At 41.3% G+C, this 27,356-nt stretch overlaps 1 protein-coding gene across 1 annotated transcript in view; it reads right to left on the bottom strand.

Moving 5' to 3' along the window:
• Positions 1 to 22,074: 22,074 nt before the first annotated feature.
• The window catches only part of tbl1xr1a (TBL1X/Y related 1a), a 32,148-nt gene continuing 26,866 nt past the window's right edge, over positions 22,075 to 27,356 (bottom strand). The window contains exons 4-16 of the mRNA XM_070908499.1: positions 27,143 to 27,288; positions 26,833 to 27,058; positions 26,437 to 26,569; positions 26,003 to 26,144; positions 25,242 to 25,305; positions 24,911 to 25,008; positions 24,715 to 24,775; positions 24,491 to 24,612; positions 24,182 to 24,256; positions 23,579 to 23,706; positions 23,214 to 23,379; positions 22,682 to 22,783; positions 22,075 to 22,587 (exon numbers count right to left, since the gene is read on the bottom strand). Of these exons, the coding sequence (XP_070764600.1) occupies positions 22,561 to 22,587; positions 22,682 to 22,783; positions 23,214 to 23,379; positions 23,579 to 23,706; positions 24,182 to 24,256; positions 24,491 to 24,612; positions 24,715 to 24,775; positions 24,911 to 25,008; positions 25,242 to 25,305; positions 26,003 to 26,144; positions 26,437 to 26,569; positions 26,833 to 27,058; positions 27,143 to 27,288 (1,490 nt within the window). The 3' untranslated portion in view covers positions 22,075 to 22,560. The remainder of the gene's footprint in view (positions 22,588 to 22,681; positions 22,784 to 23,213; positions 23,380 to 23,578; positions 23,707 to 24,181; positions 24,257 to 24,490; positions 24,613 to 24,714; positions 24,776 to 24,910; positions 25,009 to 25,241; positions 25,306 to 26,002; positions 26,145 to 26,436; positions 26,570 to 26,832; positions 27,059 to 27,142; positions 27,289 to 27,356) is intronic.

Genomic DNA, 27,356 nt, shown 5'->3' on the forward strand with positions numbered 1-27,356 from the left:
AACGTTAGTGAGCATAGCCAACTTGCTTGTTACCCACAGTTGTAAGCTAGCGATGCTTCAGCAAAGATTTAGCATATCATAAGCTAATAAAAAAATATGTGTATATAAATAAATGTATGTGGGGTCACAGGTTTGAACATTAGTAAACTGTGTGGAAACTGATCCCGGATGTTATATTTAGCGGCTCTGTGCTGCTCTCAGTAGGATTTATGATGATGATGATGATGATGATGATGTGAAATTCATCAGTTCGTCCTCATCCTCAAATCCTTTTCTTACATAAAAGTTTGAAAATACTAACAATAAAGCATAAATCTAATCTTTATGTTCTTTGTCCAAGTAGCGTATGCATTTTTTAAGTAAACATCTTTACTTTTATTCATTTATTATTATTATTAATACTGTTCCATACTAGGGCAGACTCTGTTCTGCAATACAAGAACAATGCTGTTCCTTTATTTCCATGTCTTCTACATGGATCATCAACTGCTGAAGATACTGACTTTTTGCTGTAAGCTTTAGGCTCAGATCATTTGTTGGGAGGACTGAATTTAAGGACCCATTGTTTCAAAATATTACAACACACTTCAAGTAGTAAATCTTCCACCATTATTATTATGAACTGCAAATGTGAAATTCTAGATTGGAAAGCTTAACAGTAACTAAGGCAGGCAGGGTTTAGCGAAGGGTCAGCTGACTGCAACATGTCATTTAAGTGAGGATGTAGCTTTCACTGGCAGTAGCCTCGATGGAGAAAACAAGTGGTAAAAGCGCTGACAGGGGATTCTCCTTCACCAGTGTGATAAACCCACTCTGCTTCTCATTATCTCAGCTGCTCTCTCACCACATAAACCCACATATCTTGTCCACTGAAAACCCTGCAGTTATGAAGTTATTTATACAGTCTGCTGATAGCTGCCCTCTGTCCGATCTGTCACTTGTGCAAGTTATGAACAATTTCATCACACTCAAGGTGAATCACAGAAGGCAGTGATTTTGCACATTTTGACACATGTCATCATAGAATAGGAAGACAAACACGCTGCTATTTTGGACTTTTTCCGCCCATTTTCCGTATCTTAACTCTGTCGCGTCTCCATTTGTATCTGAAAGTGGAACACAGACTATCATTCCTGAAGCTTTCTTCCTTTCACAGCATTTTTCTCAAAGCCAGCGACAAAAGCTTGTCCCTGATTGTATGAGGCTTATTAGCTTTGGCGATTTGCAACACCAAAAATGATGCACACAGTGCCGTGTCTTTGCTGTTGCTTGTTCTTTTAATTAGTTTTGTCTCCCTGATCCCCCTGCTGTGAAACAGCCGCTGCAGCACGGCAACAGAAGAGGAAGAAAGTGAAGGAGAAGGAAAGGAATAGGAAAGTGAGAATGTGAGTGATTGTGGCATGTTGCTGGGATGTTGCTACTTCAGGTCCCATCTGATGCTTCATGAAGCAATATCTCACATTATGCTTTACGAAATACAATAACAATCACTGTCTAACGTTGCCTTACACACACACACTCACTCAGAGGTTTAAAGTGTAGCGCCTTATATATAAGGTATACATTTGTCAAAATATTCTGAATATGTTTGCTAAGACAGAAACTGTTGATGATTGATTCTTAGTCTTTGCAGTGTCTGCGGACTCTTACCTAGAAATGTAAAGGAAAATATTTTTAACAAGCCCAGTTAAATAAATATGAGATGGCCCTTCAACATCAAATTATCTGACAACCGTAACATCTGTAGTTCCGTTCAGTACATTGTGTTGAATCACTGGCGTTTTATGGAAGGTGACAGCAGCCGTGGATACGATTATTATTTTAATGCTTTAATCTCAACATCATCTCAGTTGGTCTTTGTGGTATTTGTCCCGCCCCTCAAGTGAAAGTCTCAAACTCAATTTAATAAAAAAATCGTAAAACAAGAGTGTATAAAGGTGCACACCACCAATTTTACATGTCAAAGTAAATTTACTAGTTATGATGAGTACAACTCAGCCTGTGAAAAGTTGTGTTTTCTGTGGCTCTGGAAGAGCTTTGACTAGAAAATACCGACAGCTTGAAGACGAATGTCTGTGTTACAAGCTAGACGTATGGTGGACAGAAATAGGATCCAGTGTTTTTGGAGCTTAAACAATACTAGTGAAAGTCAGGATATCTTCGCCTCTTCTGCTCCAGTCTTTTTAAAATATTGGAAAAAATTATATAAGAGGATTCCTTTTCATCTAGATTCTAATTCAACTCTATACAAACACCAGTATGGTTTCCGGAAAAATCACTCTTGCTACCTGATTGACAAAATTATCACTGCACTTGATGTTAATAAATTTACTTGTAGTATTTTCATTGATTTTTTTCAAAAGCTTTTGGTACTGTTAGCCATCATATTTTATTGAAAAAACTATATAAATATGGTTTGGACCAACAAAGACCATTATTATTGCTTATTTACATTAATGATTTGTCAAATGTCTCAAATATCTTTTCCCAGTAGTGTTTGCAGATGACACAACCATCTCATTCAAATTTCATTTCCCTAATTAAAGATGCTAATGTTGGTTTACCTACTTATGTTACATGGTTCAGATTAAATAAATTATCTTTGAATATAAAAATAATCTAGATATCATTTTCAGTGGCAAAAAATCATACTCAAAGGATTTATCTAAACTCACAATTGAGTCTGTTGAGATGCTTCAAGTGTCAACAACTAGATTCTTGGGAATTTTTGTTGATGAGAGTTTGAGTTGGAGAGAACAAACTGACTGGATTAGCAGAAAAAAATAATAAGTCTATTGGTATAATAAGGAGAGTTAGTCATCTTGTCACCACAAACTGTCTCCTTACTCTTTATTATAGTTTGATTTATCCATATCTTTCATATTGTAATATAGTTTGGGTGAGAAAAAAATTTTGGTCCTCCTAAACTTCTCACTTGCAGAGGTCAGTTTTCGATTAAGATTTAGGATACCAAATTATGGAAAGGCTTTTCCCACTTGGCTGCTTTTTTTTTGTTTCACTCATAGTGACATATATTATTACCATTGCTCAGTAGACAAATACAGGTACAAACCAATATCCCCCCCACACACACACATCACACACTTACACTTTTGTAAAAAAAAAGAAAAAAAAAAGAAAAATGCTTTTATATTGTTATTATTGTTGTTTATTATTATAGAATTGTGTTTTGTTTGCCATCACTTTTATGTGGCCATATTATTTTCTGTGTCTTAATTTTGTGTTCTTCGTACCTGTTAAATTTGAACATTCTTTAGGTGGAGGGTTCAAATAAGCCCACTTGGCTGTTGGTCAGTTTGTGTTTTTTTTTAAATTGTCCAAAACATAAATAAACAAAACTAATTAACTAAAATATGTCTCTCACAAATCCCCCAACTTTATTGAATTGTAATACTAAATCGGAGTACTTTTCACAGTAAAAGTACTTTTAATGTGGTTGAAGTACATTGTATTATGTTATATTACTTATTGCATATTTTATCATTTCTTATTGGAAGTCTACACAGACACAGATCATTCCGTGTGATGTAATAAAGGAACAAAGGACTATTCTAGAATTCTCTGATGTCATAACTCAACCAGCAGCCCCTACAAGAGAAGGCTCAAAGCCAACCAGCCTGCATACAAGAGAGAGACTCATATTAAACCAGCCTACATACAAGAGAGAGACTCATAGTAAACCAGCCTACATACAAGAGAGAGACTCATAGTAAACCAGCCTGCCAGACTCATAGTAAACCAGCCTGCATACAAGAGACAGACTCATAGTAAACCAGCCTGTACCAAGTGCACACAGAGAAGAGAAAAAATGTCAAGACAACAAAGTCAACTCCGGAAGGAAATGGAGATTGTTAGTAAATTGAGTATCAGTAAATTGACTCCAGAGGAGAGAATGACCCAGCTCAGACGAAAGACGTATGGAGAGTTGAGGCAAATGGAGATGGAGCGCAGAGCAAGGGTTGATCTGGAAGAGCGTGAGAGGTGCAGAAAAGAAAAAGAGGAAAGAGATCAAGAAACTGCTACATTGAAAAGGCAGAGAGAGAAAATTGAGAAGGAGAGAAGGAGGCAGGAGGCCAAACAGAGGGAGGAGGCCGAGAGCAGGGCAAATGAGCAAAAGGTCCTGGAGAAACAAAAAGAAGACCAACTGAAGACAGAGAGGCTCCAGTGGAATAAGGTCATGATGGTGGAGGGGGAGCAGATCCCAAGGCCCAGATTTACTCTGAGTGGTCTGAAAAAGGAGCAGCAGAGGAGGCGCGAGGAGGCCGAGCTTTGCCGTCTGCGAGGAGCGGAAGACAAAGCCAGGTCTAAGTGCCCAGCCAAGGGCCAGGAGGAGAGGATAAGAACAACTCTGGTCAACAACTGGGTCGACGAGCAGAAACCAGACAGAAAGACTGTCAAAGAGAAGGTCAACCCACTTCAGTACCTGAAGGAGAAACTGAAGCTTGGGCACTGGTTTGAGAAGTACCAGGATCAGAAGGAGAGGAAGAAGGAGGCTCGCAGGCTCAAAGCAGAAGAGCGCTGCACAAAGTGGGCCACCTTCAAGGAGAGCCGCGGGACCCATATGGCTGAGCAGTTTGACTGCTACACTCAAGGTTACGCCATGTCCAGAAACAGCATCCTCAAAAAATCCATCTTCAAGTAAACATAAAACAGAACACATTAAAAACACAAAGAGAAAGAACCGAACTAAAAGCCATAAGAACTAAACACAGAGTAAATGAACTAAAATGTTGTATGGGTTGTACAACATCAATAAAATCACAAAAGCAATTTTAAAAAAGTGGGTTTTTAAAAGACGAGACAGTTTGCCACCCTGATCTCCACAGGCAGGTCTTTCCAAAGTCTAGGAGCCCCAACTGCAAAGGCTCTATCACCTTTATGAAGGGGTGGACAACTCGCTAAGGTAACGTGAGTTAAGGTAACGTGACCTAACGTGACACCATTACTTAACCAGCAGCCCCTACAAGAGAAGACTCAAAGCAAACCAGCCTGCATACAAGAGACAGACTAAAAGCAAACCAGTATGCATACAAGAGAAGACTCAAAGCAAACCAGCCTGCATACAAGAGAGAGACTCATAGTAAACCAGCCTGCATACAAGAGAGAGACTCATAGTAAACCAGCCTGCATACAAGAGAGACTCATAGTAAACCAGCCTGCATACAAGAGAAGACTCAAAGCAAACCAGCCTGCATACAAGAGAGAGACTCATAGTAAACCAGCCTGCATACAAGAGAGAGACTCATAGTAAACCAGCCTGCATACAAGAGAGACTCATAGTAAACCAGCCTGCATACAAGAGAAGACTCAAAGCAAACCAGCCTGCATACAAGAGGAGACTCAAAGCAAACCAGCCTGCATACAAGAGAGAGACTCATAGTAAACCAGCCTGCATACAAGAGAAGACTCAAAGCAAACCAGCCTGCATACAAGAGAGAGACTCATAGTAAACCAGCCTGCATACAAGAGAAGACTCAAAGCAAACCAGCCTGCATACAAGAGAGAGACTCAAAGCAAACCAGCCTGTACCAAGTGCACACAGAGAAGAGAAAACATCTCAAGACAACAAAGTCAACTCCAGAATGAAATGGAGATTGTTAGGAGTATCAGTAAATTGACTCCAGAGGAGAGATTGACCCAGCTCAGACGAAAGACGTATGGAGAGTTGAGGCAAATGGAGATGGAGCGCAGAGCAAGGGTTGATCTGGAAGAGCTTCAGAGGTCCCGGAGAAACAAAAAGAAGACCAACTGAAGACAGAGAGGCTCCAGTGGAAGAAGGTCATGATGGTGGAGGGGGAGCAGATCACAAGGCCCAGATTTACTCTGAGTGGTCTGAAAAAGGAGCAGCAGAGGAGGCGCGAGGAGGCCGAGCTTTGCCGTCTGCGAGGAGCGGAAGACAAAGCCAGCTTTAAGTGCCCAGCCAAGGGCCAGGAGCAGAGGATAAGAACACCTCTGGTCAACAACTGGGTCGGAGAGCAGAAACCAGACAGAAAGACTGTCGAAGAGAAGGTCCACCCAAGTGTCTCCACCCACACCCAACAAAAACCTGCAACACCAAGTCCACCCTGCAGTGCCTGAAGGAGAAACTGAAGCTTGAGCACTGGTTTGAGAAGTACCAGGATCAGACGGAGAGGAAGAAGGAGGCTCGCAGGCTCAAAGCAGAGGAGTGCTACACAAAGTCGGCTGCCTTCAAGGAGAGCCGCGGGACCCATTTGGCTCAAGGTTACGCCATGTCCAGAAACAGCATCCTCAAAAAAATCAAATCCATCTTCAAATAAATGTGTAAAGGGATTTACTATGTTTGTGAATAATAACATGTAACAACATATGTGCAAAAAAAATTCAATAAAACTGTGATACATTAAAAACATTTGAGTTGTAGTTAAGATGTGCTTAAGTACCCAGAAGTGATGGTCATGTCGAGTATTTCGGACGATCATCTTGAATAGACCAGATTATTCAAAGATAAAAAACAAAGAGAGTGAGGTTAAGAGGGGGGGGGGGGGGGGTTAAATGTATGTCACTGGGGTGGGTCAAAGTTATAATAAACATAATAATACACTTTATTTCTGCAGCACCTTTCAAAACACAGTTATAAAGTGCTTTACAATGAAAACAGAACACATTAAAAACACAAAGAGAAAGAACCAAATTAAAAGAAATAAGAAATAAAAAAAGTAAAATGAACTAAGTTGTTGTATAAGTTGTACAATTTTGTGTTTTACGATGATTTCGTGATGATAGATTTGTGTTTTATGATGATTTCCCAAGGTAATAAGTTAACGTTACTTAGTCCGGTAGGAAAGAGAAACTTGAATTCAGAAGGTATTTTTCTGTTTAATAAGGAGGGTTAAGAGTATTTCATTTGACATTTAAAAGAAAAGAGAGAAGAGAGCTTGTGGGGCGTAGTGAACTCACCACTTGCACACATCTCCCAGCTGAAACTACGGGGGTCGCTGGTGTTGTATCTGGTTCGCTGCCCACACGCACCTGCGCGAATACATCGGCAATCATTAGCTGTTGGGCTGACTGTGGCCGGCTGGGAAAACTTACCGTATCGCCCCAGACAGCCGTGGACAGCTCGTTACGGTAACGTCAGTTTTAGCCAGCTAGCTGTAACTTAACTATAGGGCACGGACATGGCGTTGGTTGCTTCCTAACGTTAGCTGATGAAGTAACTTACAAACTGTATGCTAGTTTGTATCACGGTGCCAATGGTCCAAATAAATACAGGAATATTATAGATGGTAACGTTATTCTAAATATGATTGTAAATGACAGTAAATCAGTCTGGTGTATATCACTTCACTGTTTTGGCTCGCTCGCGCCCACTGACTGCGGACACAAGCAACAAGATGCCGTCTGCCGTTCACTTAGCGGCCACCAGTGTCTGACTTTCTGAAAACTCCACATAGAACCTTTAATGTTGGCTAAAATCTACGCCGTTTGTCACAATCAGTTAGTATCATGATTCACGTTAGTTGGTTAGCTTGCCAAATTACTCCACCAGCTTGGAGATCCACTCAGGTAGTATTTTGTTAGCCATGACATTAGTGAGCAAGCTAAAGTTAGCCAACTAGCTGTAACTTAGCTACGCTACATGGATCTAGCGTTGGTTGCTACGTATCGTTAGCTGTTAAAGCCAATTTACCAGCTAGATTAGCCCTGGGAGTCAGGGTGAATTAGCTGAAGTTATTCACTCAAAATAGTATTTTTCTACATTAGCTAGCTAGCAATTCGTCCACGTTGGCAAGCAAGCTAAGTGGATTTTTGTTTTTGTGGGTGCCGGCCATACGTTGACGTTAGCAGACTGAGCTGAACATTGAGCTAAAGAGATGCTAAGCACTCCGGGGTGCACGTAACGTCACCTCCTTTGGATTTTCCTGGAAAATTCGTCCTGAGTCCTTTACATAGAAATCAGTCCACAGGCTGTTGTAGGCAACTGAGAAAGTCAGGAAGGGTCTCATTTTTAAGTGACGTTACACTCCGTTCACGCATTAGCAATAAAAAGCGATGATTCATACATGTAAATTGTTGCATCTTGTAATAATATTGAACATTTTAAACAGTCAATTAGAAGAGTACATTTGCAAAAATAATGAACATTAAAACAAACATTAAATTTTCACGTTTTCTAAATTTGTTTCAAATGTTCAATTCCCACCTGCCTTTAGCGAGAACTCCTCAGTTTTGTTAGTTGGGCCGCAAAGGAAAGCAGAGGAAAACAAACTAATGAAACATACAGCACTTCACAGCAGCAGTAGACAAATGGCCGAAATTAGAGTTTAAAATGGAAACACTGATTCATAGGTTCAGCCCTGGCCTGCCAGGTGTTTTACTACTATTTGTGCCTCATTTAATATTTAGGACAATATTTTTCCCCCACTGTAGTATTCTTGTATCTCCCCAGGAGATCCCTCTGCCGGCTGGGAGCTGGCCAGCTCCCAGAGAAACGGAGAGAGCCGGGCTCTTATTTCAATGACTCAATGAAGATTAATTAATGTAGAGGGCAACCCTTTATAAAGGATTATTACTATTATAACTATAAAGGACCACAGACAGAAGAACTTAGTGTGAAATCAAACGTTAGCTTTGCAATTCATTATGTTGAGCGTACAGGAAGCATCAGTACAAACAGAGTTTTGGTTTGTGCTATTTCTGTGTTAGAGACACATAATTTTCCAAAATCACATGAGCCACTTCATAGTTAAAGTGTATTTTATGACTCCTCCACTCTGATATAGTCTTCAACGTATAGCCATATGAACATTTACACCCAAAATCCATTAATATAAATAACACAAAAACATATATACACTACACTCTCGCACGCTGCCAGAGGCAAGTTTGCCATTTAGAGAAAATACTGCAGGTTTGAGTGTTTGTGTCTTACATGCAGTTTGGTGATTTTGTTCTTTTCCTGTAACCCATTAGAACTCCAACTCACTGTAAATAAGCTAAAATCTAACTATGCATTTTTGTAGTGGTTTAACAAGCATGTGTGGGACATCTGATAATTTAGCACCATATGTTGATATGTTGTTTCACACAATTTACAAGAAAAATTACAGAAAGAAAATGAATGTACAACATGGTGGAACACGAACATGAATTATTTGTTCCATTTGTCGTTTGCCCTATTTTACATCTCCGTTTGCAATGGCACAATGTCTTCAGGCCATGATTGTGGGTGACAGAAAGCAAGTGACAACAAAGTTGAAAGATTTGGGACTCTTATTGTCAGGCTGGTGCAGGTAAAGTGGTGTCACGGCTGTCGCGGGTTCTGCTAGGGTAAAGATTTGCGTTGCTCGATGACAGCAGTACAGATCAGCGGTAATGGCCAAGGGAGGAGAAACCACTTAACTGCACACTCCAGTGACCACCTTACAGTTCCAGTGCCTCCTCTGTAACCTTCACAAGAACCAACTTTTCTTCTGTTGGATTTCTCTGCAGGTCTGAGAGGGCAGGAGAGATTGCAACCATTCCACTGACTAAGGTAAGACTCTACACTCCTTTTGTGTGTTTTTATTGGTGAGGTGAAGGCCAGAAGGAAGCGCTCCTGCCTGGCTCATTCACTCAGCATTGCAGCAGTTTTTACATGTCTGTGCCCAGGAGCCCATTGGCGCATAATCTGTCCATGCCTGTTCAAAAAATGTATTGCTTAATGTAACCGGAGGAGCAGGTCCTGCTATAGTGGTAGCAGGTCACTACAGGTAATGACATCAAAACATTTCATTAAAGACATCAAGGGATAAATTAAGCTTCATATCTCACTGTATTCGTGTATTTCTGTGATACGTAACACGTCTACAGCTCAGCCATGATGAATTTCTTGTTCGGTGCAATGAAAGTGTTTCTGGAGCCTCCCGGAACAGTTCGATTTTAACAAATGCATCAGCAGGGTTGCCAGCTTTGGGAGATTTTGATGCCATGGGCTTAATCACACGCTCGAGCACTTCAGACTCAATTCACCATCAGTGTTTAAAAAAGTATGCAGCTTACACATATGGCAGGAGCCTATATTCTGAGATTCAAGGATATAGCCTGACAACGCCACCCTGGGAAATAGTCACAATTTCACAATAAGCTAGCTGGTGTTTGCTATCTTACCACAGATCATTTATTCAAAACAAATATTATGCAGTTAGTTACATTCTGGGTTAATTAATTAATGAATCCAAATTTGATAGCTGTCCTTGTCACTTACCTTGGTTCAAGGTTAGTCGGAGTGTGGCTGGCTCGCTTGACCGCCTTCTGGGCTCCCAGCGCAGGTGTTTCAGTTTAACGAGCGACTTTCTGCCAAACGCGTCTGTTGTTGTCGTAGTTATGACAGCTGTTGAAAGCAACTTGCTTTCTTCCTGTTTTCAACAAATTCCGTAACAACAAGCAACGTTCAAAGTGTGACTGAGCGTTAGTACGTGACACGTTTCCTCAAACGAGACTCCAAAGACGAATCAGATCGTTATGTTTTGATGAAAAACTAAACGAAGAGGCATTTACGAGGACAGCTACGTGTTCTGTTGCTGTTTTCAGCAGCTGATGCAACTATGACAACAACAGACACAATCTGCTGAAAGTCGCCAGTTAACGGGGTCACTCGTTAAACCGAAACACCTGGCTTTCTGCCTTCCTGCAGCAACAGCTGTCCAATCAACACAGGGATCAGCATCGCGCACCAATCAGGGAACAATTTAAGAGCATATAGAATCTGGGGTTACGATACGCAACCAACGTTCGCTTGGTTTAACCAGTTTAACCATTACTATACTATGTTTGGTGTGAGACTGAAGGTGACAGCGTGTGTCACACACCAGATGCATGAGAGTTGGCAACACTGGCATCAGTCCACACTGACTCTGACAGATGTGCATCGATGCAGGGTTTTTTTTTCTCTTCCTCCAGCAGGCTTAGTGAAGGACAGGAAGACTTTCAAATATCACAAATGTCCTGTTGTCTAAATGTTGTGTATGTAACTATATCTATAATAATTGGTCAATGCCCCTAGTTTCACTGTGGCCAGATAGTATAGAACTTTTTTTTATCCTGCATTTCAAGATTAAAGTCTACCAGCGTTCACATGAACAGATGAGAGCTGTCTGTCCTCGTGTGTCAGATGTGTGATGCTGATGACCTGAAGTCACAGGTTTCAGCAATAAGCCCCTGATGTCATTATCAGAGAAAATGAAACCAGTTACATGATGTATGAGTCAATATGAAGCAGCAGCCGGAGTACATCTGGGACCTGGTTTTCTCCAGACAGCTGAGACTAGATTTCAGTTATGGCATCCGAAAGTGATTGAAGCTCTGTGGGCTTTGTGTTAATGATGTGAAAGGCAGCCAGAGTCTACCTGTCCTACAGTCTGCTGTGCATTAAGCTGCTTTATCGCTCTGTGCTCTGCAGATATGGTAGTATCTAACTCAGACTGTCTGGCAGACACCTGACCCCGTTTGGGTCTGTGTCTGGATGAGACAAGGTTTAAGGGAGGCGGCTCTTTATCGGAGATGGAAAACCAAGACTAACAAGTCAAAATAACTCAGGAAATGCTAAAACATGCACATGTGATTGAATCTACCTATAAGCATATCACATGACTCGAAGCAACCTATTCTATTATAACTTGAAATATGACAACTTTTTTCTTGAAAAATTATGACTTCATTCTCAAAATCTCATATATTTTTTCTTTCTAACAGAGGCCCCAATACTCGTCGTACATATAGAGCTATGGTGGGTGGGAGAGACTAAATGAAAAAAAAATTCTTTGGTAATCACAGTTTTTCTACTTGAAAACTGTATTTATCCAGTGAATTGCTGATATGAGTCAGGCAAAGACTGTTTGGCCACGTGGTGTCCTTATCACCTCAGGAGCTGTGCTACGTAGAGGACAGCTGGTTCTGAGGGCGGTGATGCCGAAACAGAGGTTGGAGTCAGTGTGGATTGGCCTCTTACACACCGCTGACGTCTGGTGTTTGTTGGAAATTTGGGGGTTAGTTTCACGCTTCATTAGATGAAATGCTGCTGAAAAATACTGAAGCGTTTTGAGGAGGGTTGTATTGAGAGGTAGAAAAATCAAAGCATTCATTATAAGTGAAGCACTGTGTTTTGAAGAAGACTCAGCCACCAGCAGAGCGCTAATCAGGAGGATTTTTAATGACCTTTAATGTCCATGGCGATTACTGTGGGCCAAATAACAACAACGCCACTGTGTCTCCACATACAAAACACACTTTGTTGCTGTCAGAGCAAAGTCTGCAGTACAGGAACAGAATGAAGGGAAAAAAGTAAAAAAAAAAAAAAAATGGATTAAACAGAACAAAGACACCAGGATGTACTCAAATGCTTTTCTTTCTTTATGAGTGTTTGGTGTTAAAGCAGAGTTAAGATGCCATGATAATGTCACATGAGTGTCTTTAAGATAAGTGAGTATCTACTTTTGTACTGGCATTTTAAAATAATACAAATCTTGTCCTCCTTACTGCTCAATGAGTTAGAGGCTTAGATAAACTAATGTCCATGCAGGTTGTTTGATTACACCATCTTCTCAAACACCTTAAAACATCATCAACAAACAGCATCATAAAATTAGGACCTATGGGTAGTCGTAATCCACTTGATCTTAGTTGTTTGTCTCAGTCTTTGTTTCAAAGTGGTAATTTTAAATGAAGTACCTCTGTAATACTGTAGCTAGTGCAAGTACTTAGATAAAAAGCCATACATAATACAGTATATTTTGTATGTGTTCTCCTGTTCCTCCAAGTGCAGGGCCAGATAACGGTCTGATTGTGGTCAGCCCGTGTTTGCATCAAACTGATTCAATTCAATTACACAGGAAGCAGTGTTTCTGTCCTGCTAACAACTTCCTGGGTTGCTAATAGAAACATGCAGCAATTAGCTGTAGGGGCTGGCTGGGCTCGGCTGACAGACTAATTGGTAGTTAGCAATCGCACAATGGAGCTGGCCTGGCTCGACCCTTTTAAAGGGGATTTAGTTTGTGAGGATAAAACTGAACTGGGCAAGATTTTGTAAAAATCTTATCAGCCCAACTCACAAAGAGGGCTCAGGCCGACACATATGCACTACAAATTCACCCTCTGACTATTCAGTACAATTGGTGACGGAACCCAAGTTAATTGCGTTAGTTATGAAATGAAAACTTAATACAATTGTGGAGCCAATCTGCAAGGTTTCATACCAACCAAAGTGTTGATCTCAAGACAAGGAAGACAACTAGATCAGAGTGATAAAAGCAAGTCCCTCAGCTAAAATGACATACAGTGTCATTTTAACACATCCGTGGTTTTAAAATGCATTTCAACATATTAAAATATCGTAGCAGCAACATACCGAATGTAGCAGTTAAGATGTTTTATTAATAACACATAAAAAACATTCGCTTTTCCTTTCTTTCCCTTTCAAAATGTAAACTTAGCTTGAAGATGTGTACAAAAAAACATGCCTCTCTTCTTCCTTGTCGTGCTCTCATTTTCAACGTCCACCGACATCCATCACCCTCCCCACCAACCCATGTAGATCATCAGTGAACGTTACACTGCGTACTCCTGGGTGGCCGAGCTGATCCAGGTCTTTATCGCCATCAGCGTCACAGTGTCCTTCCTGGTGATGGGGTCTGCCATGAAACACACCAGTAAGTTTACTCATGCTTGACTGTCCTTCAAGTGATTCACACTTGATGCTGCTGCCATTGAGACAAAGTTGTTAGTGTTATTTTTATGTTGTAGAAAGAGTACTAAACTCAAACTTACAACAATTGACAACTAACATTTTTTTTCTCTTAATTGGAGAATTATAATATTTAAAGGAATAGGTGGACATTTTGACCAATATGTTTATTCACTTTCTTGCAAAGAGTTAGATGAGACTCACTATGTAACAATGAAGCTACAGCCAGGAAACGGTTAGCTTACCTTAGCATAAAAACTGGAGGCAGGGGGAAACAGCTCGCCTGGCTATTTCTAGGGCGGGCCACGGTGACTTCCTGGGGTCTTCTCTTGGTGCCTAGCAAAGTCAAGGTGACAACAAAACTCCAGGAAGTCACTAGAACCACAACCAAGCTAGCTGTTTCGCCCCTGCCTCCAGCTTTTATGGTAAGTCAAAGGTTCCCTGTGGAGTTTTGCACCGCTAGTAGCACTAAGGTACACAGCAATGTGCCACAAAAGGCAGTGAAGAAGAAGAAGACTGCAAGCTATGTAAACAATGCGGGATTTAAAATACTTGAGGGAGGAAATGCATTCAAAAAAAAATGTTAGAGCTCAAAGACAGACAATGCGGTTTGGTGAGAAACACTTAAACATAACTTTTGTTTGTTTACAAGAACACTCCACAGGGCCCCTTTAAAATCAGGCTGGTGTAGCTTCATGTTGAATGGAAAGATATCACAGTGGTATCGGTCCTCTAACTCTCGGCAAATCATTTCCCCAAAATATTACTAAAATAACTATTCCTTCAAGCATCAGGTATAAAGTGTTTTGTAATGACTGACCGGTTGTGTTTCTCTCAGTTGATGGTCTGGTGAGCTCGTTGTGGAGCAGCAGACTGGAGTGGCTGTCTAAAGCCTGGGAGCGAAACCTGCCCAACAAGCATCACATCTGCTCAGTGAGAAGGCGAGTACTCCTGATGGGGGAGCAGAGAGTGAGGACAAAGTGTTTAGTTTGTTAGTGTTATCTTTGTGATAACATGTCACAGCAGCAGTTCAAATGCTCTCACCTCCACAAGACAGAGCCTGAAAAAGTTGAAAAAAGGCTGCCCTCCCTTGTTTGTTTGTTTGTTTGTTTGTTTGTTTGTTCCATTTTCGGTTGCGTCTCTTAACTCTGGTTTCTATTGCTGGCTATAGTAAGTACAAGTCCAAAGTTGTGGTCCCATTTGGTTCACACAGCCTACTACTACACATTTCTCAAAGTTGGAAACACATCCACATTTTTGAGGAGACACAGTTCTAAAAATTTGTGTTTTTGTCAATGGAGTCTGGTGGCCTTGAAGGGAGCGATGTAACTGCTGTTTTTGGTTAGGGAGGAGGTGTGGTCGATGCACCCATTTATTGTGGTCTGAGATGCTGGTGCTCTGGTGCTACATCTAGTGGTTCTGAATATCATATATAGTAGCTTTAAGTGCACAGTGTGATTCTTCGTATCTTGGCAGATACCAAACAGCATCAGGTGCAGTCCCACCACCCTCTGGACTGAAGCCCGGGAAAACAGATCTGAGATCTGGCTAATGTACTGTATGTGGCCAAGTGTAAAAGACAGTGTATTGAATTGCATCTGGATTTTATCTGGATATCACTTGGCAAGTATAAATGGGGCCTATTTATCTTCTCCAACTTGCTTCATTACATGTAGGACCCTTTGAGCTGTTGTCTCCACCAGCCTGATCAATATTAGAAGTTTTGTTCTTGTAAGCCAAATATTTTACTCTCCAGTGCCAGTCAGTTTGGAGTTGAGGCCAAATTGTACACATCACAACTTACAAAAAACCTGGTACCTGGCGTTCCTGGTGTTATCCCTGGACTAGTGTACTTTTTAAATGGGAAATAAACGCTCTTCAAACAGCCCAAAAAAGCCTGTGTGTCAAAAAAAATAAAACTTGAACTAAAAAGTGCTCCAACACCTCCAGAGCCAAAGTACCGATAGTCATTGTACAAATCATGTCATGCTGCAGCCTAAGTTATTACTTATTTGAAAAATGTTACTGTCTTGTCGTAATTTAAATTTAAAGCAAACATAAAATCTGTATTACACTGTGGAGGAGATTTCCTTCAGCCTCAAGACTTTCAAACTTTCGCTCTTGCACCATATTTCCCCAAACGAACCTGTTCTGTTTACTGTCGGGTTCTTTCTTTGTCTACTGCCCACAACTCGCTCTCTGGCCTTTATTATTTAACCTGCAGTATACGACTTCTGTCTCGCTTCACATAAATGAAGATGAAGAGAGGCTCGGCGCGTGATGCATAATTCATCTGAAACCGTTTTCAGATGTTTACTTTGACTAATGAAGCTGATTTCATGCTCCTCTCTTCCAGCATGGTGAAAGGATTCATGTCACTGCTTGGATTCAGTGTCATCTTCATCGTGTCGGTGTGTGATCCCAGGGTAAACGATACAAACACACATGCGCTAATAGTGATGACTGATGATGATGATGAAGTACTCGCCTGGAGTTCTGCCTCCAGTCACCAGTGTTTTCTCTCCCTCTCTCTCTCTCTTCAGGGTTTTGTCGTCATGTTGGACAAAGTCGTGTCGTTCTCCCTCAACACTGAAGTCGGACTGTTTGTCTTCATCATGATGAGAGAATCCAGAGAGGACAGATTCCAGTGAGTACCTCCACTTTTTCTTAAGACATTAATGCACTATTTCAATGTTTCCAGTGAGAAGATATTAAGTAAGTTTAAATTTCTAGTTACGTCTATTACTGTAAAAACTGACTGTCACTGTGACCACTGCTGTTGTTTTCATCTCCTTGAATAACTGCTGATTTCGGGTGCTGATGTAAAACACTGTTTGCCTACAGTAACTTCACTTTGACCGATAATGCACACAGCTTATATACAGTATGTGTTCATGTGTTCATTTGTTATGCTGCTGTGGTTTTCTGGCTTCATATTGAGCCTTTATATACGATATTAAGTCTCACATTAAGTCCAGCTATAATGTGATAAACCTTAATTTGTATTTAAATTAACCTTTCTGCATATTAAGAGTATTTTTATTTATTTATTTGAGACTAATTTCAAATTGGATTTTAGCAATAGAGGATTAATTGTGATTCCAAATATCTAGTTATTTATTTTTCTCATCGCATTTCACTATGAGCTTAAGTATCAACTTTAAAAAGTTGGTACACTTCAGGTCTGCAAATTCTTAATAATTTTTGAATATTTGTCTGCACAGCTTTGTCAGTGAAGTTTAAGAGTTTTTTTTTTTTAAGTAAAAAATCATTTGACAACATTAATAACATCTGTTGTGCAATAGTTAGTAGTAGTAGAGAAATGGCAGCCAGATGTGGAATGAGATGTTCTCTCTCTCTCTTCGTCCCGTCAGAAACCTTTCAGTCCCTCTGCCAGTAGGCGACTGTGTCTTCAGCCTCAGTTGGCTGCTCCCCACCTACTTCCTGTTTGCGGTGACCTATGACGTCCTGCAGACGCTGGCAGATGTGGCTCATTACCTGCCTTTCTACAGCCACAGTCAGGACCCACACAGCCTCAATCTAACTGGGAGTTTACCAGCAGCCAATCTGTCCACCCTGCTCTGATCCTCAAGAAGAGACGGACCAGTAAGAGTTGGAATTGCCAAAAATCTGAAGCTTCGCAAGTGCTTTTCTAATGTATTCACTCTCATCAAGCTCTTCATACAATGCGGAACATTTTGAAGATAAGCATTATTTGTTTTTGGTGGCCATTTTTGTGTTTTTACACTCACTTTCCCATGACAGCTTATCAAGCAGAGGGCGCGCTTTTCTTTGACTCTTCAACTATGGTGGCTACTATGTTCTGTTTTGTTTTTATTTCAGATTAACAAGATAATTTTTTTGTGTGGCAGAGGACTTTCCCACCAGACAGCTGGGGCCAGATGTACCAACGTTATAAAACAGTTGTTATAAAACAGAACCACGTGTACATACAGCTTTATAAATGAAATGAAATGTACAGTTTTAGCTCTGAATTTAATGCATCTGGTCCCTGGTGTTGTAGAACTGTAAATGTAGTTTTAATGAAATACTATCTAACTATAAGTTGAGTCACTATCAGTGCACTATGCAGAGTATAAAAAAGACATTTACTTAAATTAAAATGTATATTATGAATTAAATTATGTTCACTTAAGCTCTATTATCCCCTTGTATATCCAATTAGTCAATTTAACAACTGACTATACTGTTTGAGTAAATCGTCAGGTGGTCCCTGAGAGGACTCACATCCATCATTTGTCAACAAAAAGCTAAACTACAAGAACTCCAGTGAGGGGTTCCTAACCTTTTTTGCTGCATGCACTATGAATGAGCCCCCAGGGGGTGTTCTCCACTCCGCACCAGTATCCACACTGAAACATAAATCAGACTGGGGTGGTTCCCATTAGTTTGTTTGCGAGCTAACATGCACGTTCACAAATCAAGTAAGTTCTGGTTCAGGTATGATCTCGCTCCGTTTCTCCTTCCAACACACAAACAAACTTCCATATCAAGTTAGAAAATGACGAAATTACGTCATTATTTTTTATTATTTATAGCTTTTTTTGCAAAATGATAGTTTCATCATTGCCCATTAGCAAATGTGGAGTACCGGTCCGCAGCCCAGGTGGTTGGGAACCTCAGCTCTGGTGCGTTCTGCTGAATGCTATTCCTCTCGGATCAGATGGATTTTTGTTTTCATCTGAAGATCAAACCCTGTACACGAAAATAAATCATTTAGCTGAAATCCAATTCTTAAAAAAGTGATCTCCCGCTTTGAAAACATGCACTGAGAATGAAGCATGCCTCTTCAGTTTCCCTGCGCCTGCTGTGTACCACAGAAAGCAGCAGCATGAGGGACGTTTAAGCTCTTTAAAATCCATGTTTTATCGGTTTATTAAAGCCTTCATTTTCTGTGTTTTGACATGAATAAAACATGGATTCATGATTGTTATTGACATGCGTACTCTCACTCCAACACTACACAACATTTTCTACACACACACACACACATACAAATAAAAACTCGAAACTCTTATCAAAATATATTTTATTCTGGACTTTTTGTTTCACTGATCTGACTTAAATGATAACAGATCGATGTGATGCGAGTTGCAGAAGAAAAACAAAACAAAAACAAAGGCTTGGAGAGCCCATGGGAGAGAAGCTGCTGGGCTGACATGATGCACTGTTGTGGCGGATACACAGATAAAGGCTGACTCAGCAACTTTGGCCACGTTTTGACCCAGAAAGACCGTGTGGCACAGGCCTAAGGATGGCATGAACACATCCGAGGAAATTTCCCCATGTGAGATACTTTCAGAACTGTTGGCGCGAGCGCTTTAAATACAGGGAAGAAAAAAAAAAACAATTAAATAGAAGACCGAACTCTAAATAGTCCATTGGTAGAAATCTCCAATTTATTACGGGGGATACAGGAGAAAATAAAGTTGATTTGTAGTCGTACAAACATTTCTCTGAAGCAGAGGTGCTCTGGAGGCAGACGTAATGTGTTTGGTTTAATTAAACCTTTGAGTGAAGCCAAACTAAAGCTTAAACTTGAGATCGTTAGGTCAAAATCCAATTACAAATGTGGTAATAACTTAATTCTTACGACAATTCATGATGATTTGACTAGCCTTTTTGCACATTGATCTTTGGCTTCAGCCACTGAGGGTGCATTTTTTAGCAGAGAAAAATATATTTTGCACATAAATTGTATTTTATGGAGGGTTTCCCTTCCTTAGTGACCAGACTGGGGATTTTGAGAGGGCAAATAAGAAAAAACCCTTATGTCTAAAAGAAACCCCACAAACACATTTGCTGAGCAGAGAACAGATTTGTCTTTTCAAGTTAAAATTCTTTGGGTGATAAAAACTCCTTTTCTGTGCTCAAAATGTCCCATTGTGCACTAACAATTTAAAATATTCAACCAAAAAGATTCTATCTGCTTTCAGAGCATGTTTCTCTACAAAACATCTGTGTGTCTCCCAACTGTAGCAGTAAAAAAAGGGGAATGAATTCCCTAGAGTCTTGGCTTGATTGAAAAATTACAATTTTATTCATTTTAAAGACTCACTTTTTTTTTTTTATTGTCTGACGTGTAAGCCAAGATGAGTTTCAGGAGAAAGTCATTTTCTGGGACAAAGCTTCCCAAAAAGATTCAAGCAAAAAGAAAAAAAAGTAGAACATTTCTTTATTAAAACATAGACAAATTTAGTGGTAATTTGCTACCTGGGAAAACTCTTCCCAGGCAAGGTGCCTTCAGAATGACAGCTCCGCTCAGTAAGCCTTACATTACAGGGGTCAACCTTTACTATTTCCAAGAGCATCAAAGTAACAAAAGAAAAATCTTTAAAATTTATAAGACATGGAAATTAACACTGCCAATAGATCATCAATTCACATTTTCCAAATCTACAAAGAAATTACAAAAATGTAACTTTAAATTCGTCTTTAAAAGAGTATAAAATGTCTCGTCAGTGAAGAACCTCGGGATAAAATGCCAGCAGAGTTTTCGACATTAGGAACCAAAGATGAAGGTGAGAAAGTAAAGGTGGCCCAAAGTCACTGAAGCCCTCCTCTCCATGCCAGAGAAAACTGGGTGTTGTATTAAAACAGTAAAAAAAATAATAACAGCAGATTAAAATTTCAGTTGTATAAGTCTTGGAGGCAGAGCTGCTGTGGAATAATTAGTTATTGTTTGAATTAAACTTTCTGCAGAGCGGAGAGAGGAAAAAGTTAGCAAACTGGCTCATTTGAATGGTTGAGACAAAACTTTGGTCGAAATATAATTTAAAAGATCAGTGGAAATGACGTTTTTCCTCGATTCGTTCATGACGCAGCAATTAGGTGATTGAAACATAAACTAGTGGCTATTTTGAAGTTTGAGGTGTGGCTAAGCTAGCTAGCTTAATACAGCCAGGCCGAGGCCAAGTCCAGAATCCCTCCATATACGGCAAAATGTATGCCATGTGTGCTCTGTATAAAAAGTAGCTTAAATCTAAAAAGCTGCTTTCTGCTGACGAGACGTTTCACCTGTCATTACACGAGGGTCCAAATATCTAAATGCAATGTCACTATAAAGTGAACAGTGTGGCGTCTGATATTTAGAATAGGGAATGAGGGAGTGATTTCAGTTTGACTGTTATAATGCTGCCTTCATGTCAATATCACTCAGACTGTTGTATAATTATGATCAGCCAAGTGGGCAAAACCGTTAATGTCAGCCTCCTACTTGTAATTCTGACATATCGGGGATTTTTGACAGCAACAACTCCCACTGTCAAACTGGTTTCAAAATGGTTGCAAATCCAGTTTTAACTCCAACACAGTTGATCCAGCTTTTTAAAGAGGAACTACAAAACCTGTGTATTTGGTTTCACTTGTTAACGAACCACCGCCAATACGTACCGCAATAAAAAGAGTTCATTTAGGTTATTGAGCGACGTGTGAATACTTACGAATGGACATGATAGAATAACGGTTCTTGCACAAATACAGCAACAGAGCTGAGCTCTAGACTTTGTAATATTATCGACCTCCTCCTCTCCTCTTTGCTTTTTCTTTGGCTCAGCCTGCTGTCGTTTAAGTCAGTGAGATGTATTTCTGCCTCCAGAGCTTCTACCTCTGAGAATCTCAAATCTGCAAAAAATAAAAGCAAAAACAATTTAAAATGGGGCTAAATGGGCTTTTTCACCACCACATGAAGTGGTGGCATCGTGGTTTGATGGTTTGAGGCCCCTGAGGGTGAATCAAATTTCAGATGTAAAGGATGAGTTATTAATGTCCATTTGAATGTGTTTTGTAAAGGTTAAAAGAATTGCTGGAATCTTACTGGCTGAGCACAGCATGTATCTGAGGTGGGGCCTGACGTACTGTTGCATTACCTACAACAAATGGAGGTCAGCTTCTTGCCAATTGAAACTCTTTTTTTTCAGTCCAGTGAGGAGGACTGTGGGTAAAAACCATCTAGATCAAACAGTGCACAGATGAGCTGTTTTTAACCAGGTGGGTGTACAGGGGGAACCCAGAGTTTGTCCTCTAGAGAAGACAACACGTGAATTACTGCATTTTGAGGTTAACCGTATGACCCACTCACAGCTGCAGAAACCACGACTGAAATACGTGGAAGAAAGGGGGAAAAAAAGCCTTTATGTTTGCCACACTGGTTTGAAATCATGACGAGGTTTGGTGTGCATGTCTGAGTGTGTTCGTCTGCATGTACTTCTCCAATTAATAAAACTCCGACCTGTCCAGCCCCGGCCCCCTCCCCTCCCCTCCCCTTCCCTTCCCCCCCCCGAAGATAAAAAATATAAAAACATTGAAACGAGAGATCTGAAATTTAAAAAAAACTAAGTGCCATCCTATTTTATGGTGGATAAGTTGATATGCCTGCACAATGAGATCCAACTAGTAACAAAGATCAACACTTTTTTCATTGTTTTTCATTTTGATGACGATGAGCATGAGTTTAAAGATCAAAAAAGGAAAAAAAAAATAGCTTCCAAATTTTGGTACATATACGGATCTGTAACTTTTTTTTTTTTTGTCTATCAGTTTTTTCTTTTTTTCACTGCGTCCCTTCTGCATCTCTGGAAGAGTCTGCACATATAGAGAGGGGCACTTCCATCCGCCCGGTTATCCATCCGTCCGTCTGTCTGTCTGTCCATCTGTTCATCCCCATGTCTGGACCTGCTGTGTCGGGTGCTTGCTTCCTGTTCCTGTTTCCTGCTTCCTGTCTGTCGGTGGGCGGGGCCATGATCGTAAGCGTGAGCAGTACGCAGGGCAGGCAGGGACAGTCATTTTGGCTATGTACACATTCATGGTCGGTCCATGTCTTCCAACGAACAGCGGCACTATTTCCGAAGGTCTAGTACACACACCTGGGGCGGGAGAGAGAAGAGATCGCGCTGTAGGACCGATAAACCAAACGATCACTGTCAAAGCTAAAGACCAGGAGATATTCGATAGACTTACAGATCCGTCTGATGCGCTGGCTCCCACTTTGTCCCCTGCTGCATTCCAGCAAACCTCAAAGATTCCCCCCGTCCCTCTGTAACTGTGGACTAAAGCGCCCGTCTGCAGCACAAGAGATAGAGGCAGGGAGTGAAGGGAGAGATAATAGGCTTTAGGCTGTTTCCAGAAAAGAAAAAACCCCACATTGCTGTATTTGACCATTAACTCAGCCCAATGGTGTACAAGCGAAGACGCTTTCACTAAACTGCAGTGACAGATCTCTTGGGCCACTTGGGGGCAGCAGTCATATGTCTGTAAGTCCAACATTCAACATCTTCTTTTAACTCTGTTTTACATGTGTCTTTATCTGTAATCTTCACTATGTCAGCTAGTCACGAACTTCATCTAGTCTGTCTGCTGTTTGCTGGCGTACAGTCGGTGTATCAGAACTTCTTTTACTGAAAACAAGATGGGCATCAGAGTTGCAGGCAAATCCAAAACAATGAGCTAAATTATGCTAAAAGCTGAAGGGAACTGTAAATTGTCTTCCTACCTGTGTGTTCCAGATGTGCACGCATTTGTCAAAGGAGCCGCTAGCTAGATGCCGACCGTCTGGGCTGAAAGCCACGCTGTAGACCGGCTCCTGGTGTTTAGTCAGCGTATGGATACAGATGCCTCTCTCCACGTCCCAAAGACGAACTGTGGAGTCGAACGACGCACTGTGGGAGAAGGAGACGGGGACAGACAGGTTTATAGAGGTGGGGCGGTGGGATCAAGACACCTCGACGTGTCTCTTACAACAAGAGGGTTTTGAGTATGACTATGCACTGTGTGTGTGTACTTATTTCCATTTTGGGTATCTGACTAGCATACCATCACTAATGCTGTGTTGTAAAACACACACACGCAGACACTCACCTGGCTAGCATAAGGTTAGCGCTGGGATTGTTAGTTCCGGGCCCAGTGGGACTCCATTTGATGGTGTAGATTTCTTTACTGTGGGCCTGCAGGTCGTGGACACACGAGTCCTGCTTCATACTCCAAATCTGAGAGAAAAACAAAAAAGCAAAGCAAAAAATCAACAACTTCAATAACGTGCAGCCTCCAGCGCACACAGCAGACACAGTTACTCAAGTCAATATACAATCTGACCACAGTCTGTCATCATCAGTTTTTGACCAATTGTGATCTGAGAGACGTCATATTTGAAATGATTCAAGCAACAATAAAGTGAACAAAATGGCTGCCCAACAGAGGCTTTTTACAGAGCAGCATGTGACGTGAAATAACATTTATTGTTCTTTAGTTAGCATTATAGCTCACTGTGAAACCCCTACCTCTATGTACTCCATGTTTCAAATCTTCCTCAGTTCAGAGAAAGTTCAGTTTAAGGGTCAGTGAGATGGACTTTTCAGAATCATCATGAACACATCATTTATATTAGAGGCCGAGGGTAGCCGTGACAGTGATATTAATGACACAAGACGTCCAGTGTATCACCAGGTTTAGCTCGCAGCTCACCTTCAACGTCATGTCGTCCGAGCAGGAGGCTAGCAGGTTCCCTGTGGGATCCCACTTGATTGCATTTACTTCATTCTGGAGAGAGAGAGAGAAGAGAGGGATGAAGGGGTTTGGCGCACCTTGTTTGTTACGTGTATTAAAGTATGTTTGTGCCGTCCAGCCTTCTTTCAAGGATACCGTCTGAAATTAAGGAGTACTTCAAACAAAATTGCAAAATTGATCTTGAGAGCATTTATGGGGGTTCATCCAAACCAGTTTACACATCAGTAATGAGGATACAGATGTGTAACTATATAAACACACACTTACTGTGTGTCCCTGGAATGTTTTAATGGGTCTGTCCTGCCCCAGTTTACAGACGTGGATGCACATGTCTGTACTACAGGAAGCAAACGTGTTGTTGCTCTGCCAGTCCACATCTAGTGCTGGAGCTGTGGGGAGGCAGAGAGATGGATGTTAGCAAGATCCAAGAACATCTTGTGAGCCATTACAGCCAGGTAAACAGCATATACAATCTAGAGAGGCTTTTGTACCTGAATGGAAGGGAAACTGTTGTTTGGCTTCTCCTGTATGGGCATCCCATATGATTGTTGTCTGGCAGGAGACATGTACATGTAGAGTTAGCCCCAACAATGACTACATGGTGCATCAGTTTGATCGAAATCACGCTAGAGGCGATTTAACGTGTTGAGCAAAACAAGCTAATTTAGAGAACAGACCCTGGTTTACCTTGTCTACTCCTGCGCTGAGGATAAAATTGCCTTTTTTATTCCACTTAAGGGCAAAGATAGGACCTTTGTGTTGGCCGAGTGTACTGGCCAGATTCCCTGTGGGGCAAAACACACAGAGGGGGAAGGAAATCTGTAAGCATCAAATATGGAATAACAACAACAGCGAGCTGTGAAGGGTCTGAATAACACAAAGTGGGCCAACAAAATACACTGCAAGCCAAAATGATTCAATGGCAGTATGCAAGGCAGCCTCTAGGTGGCAGCAATGCTCAAGGATTAACTCTGCAAACAATACACGCTCATGTTTAATGAATTTGAAGTCATCTCACCATCCTTCGTCCATATTCTGGCGAAACCGTCATAGGAGCCTGTTGCTAACAGCGTGCCCTCGCTCTGTCAGAGAGAAACAAGTGTAAGAGTGTGTGTGTGTGTGTGTGTGCCTGTCAGACAGACCCACATTGTCTTTTGCAGTTGCAGAATTTGCCTCACAGGGTCAAGGCTGAATGAATATTTGCTTTGATTCAGTTGATATTATAAGAGAGGCCTGTGTTTCCCATCAGACAAATTTCCAGGAATTATTATTTTAATTTTCTTTTCTTTTTTTTGCCTCTGCCCTTGGCTCAGGTTTGCAATCCATTGGATGAAAGTAAAGGAAAATTCCGCTCTCTGATAACTCTTCCACTGTTAGACATCATCCACAGTTGTGTTCGGGGTGCTCTGGGAGTTTCTCTGTGACGAAGGATTTGTTGTTATTTGCCTTTTTGGTGCATACAGGACTGTGAGCACATTAAGTCCACGCCATGTTTAGTGTGTATTTTTTGTTGTTTTTTGTTTTCTATGCATGTGCTCAGATGGCTTCAAACAATAACAATTAGCAACCAAATTCAAGGTATTTTTCTTAAAAAATGATGATAAAACCATAAAACACAACCATATTTTTGACTGTAAATTAGCCTGCTAACATATGAAGCAGCACTTTCTAACATTCCCATAACTTTGACCTGGTCCCATATTTTGAATTAATGCACCCATGCAGGGTGACTCACATGTTACATCATGTATGTGCGTGTTAGCGTGTGTGTGTGCTTACATTCCAGTCTAGCGAGGTGACGTCTTTGTTGCTGGGGACGTCCTGTCCTCCCTCTCGTATGCAGTGCCTCAGGACCAGCTGTGTGGAGCTGCTTGTACTGTTTTCACTCAGGTTCCAGATACGAGCCGTCGAATCACCAGACCTGAGACACATTTACGACTGTCATACTGGATTCCTCTGGCTGTTAAACTACGACAACACGGATACCACATAGACCATGTCTCCATAAGAAGCAGGTTCTTCAGTTGTATTTGATTAGATTTTAACTGTTCGATGATCTTGGCTTAGGGTTAAGAGGCCAACCATGAACCACAACATCCTCCGTTCGAGTCCAGCTGGGGACCTTTGTTGCATCTCTCTTTACCTCGTCTCTCTACCGCCGCTATCTATTAAAGCCATAAAAAATCATGGTAGAAAAGGGAAGGTGAACTAACCCCGATGCCAGCAGATCGCTGACTGGGTTCCAGGCACAGATGAAGACCTCTGACTCGTGGCCTCTCAAGACCATGGCCTTGTTCTGAGGGATCTCCACATCTCCGTCCACCTCCATCAGGTCTGCGTGGTTGTCTGAGAATGGAGTGTGACAGTGGGGCAGGAAGTTAACAAGCCGGGCATGTCCAGAAAATACATCGTCATCAACCTTTTTGAACAGACTACTTTACCCTCATAGTGTTCTACAATACACAAAATATGCATGTACACCAATATTTCTTATAATAAAAATGTTTCACAAATTTTTTTTTACTTAATTTTTTTTTCTAATGAAAATGCTGCTGAAATAGTGAAAAGTAGTTCAATCATTTCTCTATTTTTATAATTGTATCACTCACTAGCTAAGGCATGGGCTCCGTTCTCCTCCCCGTTGGCAGTATTCTCTCCATTCTTGGCGTTGCCGGCGATGCTGCCTCCGGTGGCCGTTGCCGGTGCCGAAGCGGCCGCCTGCTGCTGGGCCATTTTGTCCCGGTAGGCCTGCTGCCGCGTCTGAACAACGTCCGGCATCACCGCATCGATCAGGGACAGAGACTCAATGGGCCGCCCGTCAAATAACGTGCCGTCCTACAGAGCGGGAGAAATAAGAAGTTAGAGAGAGAGAGAGCACAGCAGAGAGGAGAGTTTCCCTCGTCCTGTTTCGTGTCCCACCTCATTGATGCTGACTTCGGCCTCGACGTACTGCAGGCCCTTCTGGATGATGCTGATGAGGGCAGCAGGGGGAACCAGAGCACCATTGATGTTGGACTGGCTGATGTGACTCTCTATACCAAACGTGAACGCTGAATGGGAGAACCCTGGAGAGGACAAGAGAGGGAGAAAGAGGGGAGGAGATATTTTGAGCACTGTGTATCACAGGAAATAA

The sequence above is a fragment of the Enoplosus armatus genome, chromosome 7 (assembly GCF_043641665.1).
Source record: "Enoplosus armatus isolate fEnoArm2 chromosome 7, fEnoArm2.hap1, whole genome shotgun sequence".
Classification (NCBI taxonomy): Eukaryota; Metazoa; Chordata; class Actinopteri; order Centrarchiformes; family Enoplosidae; genus Enoplosus; species Enoplosus armatus.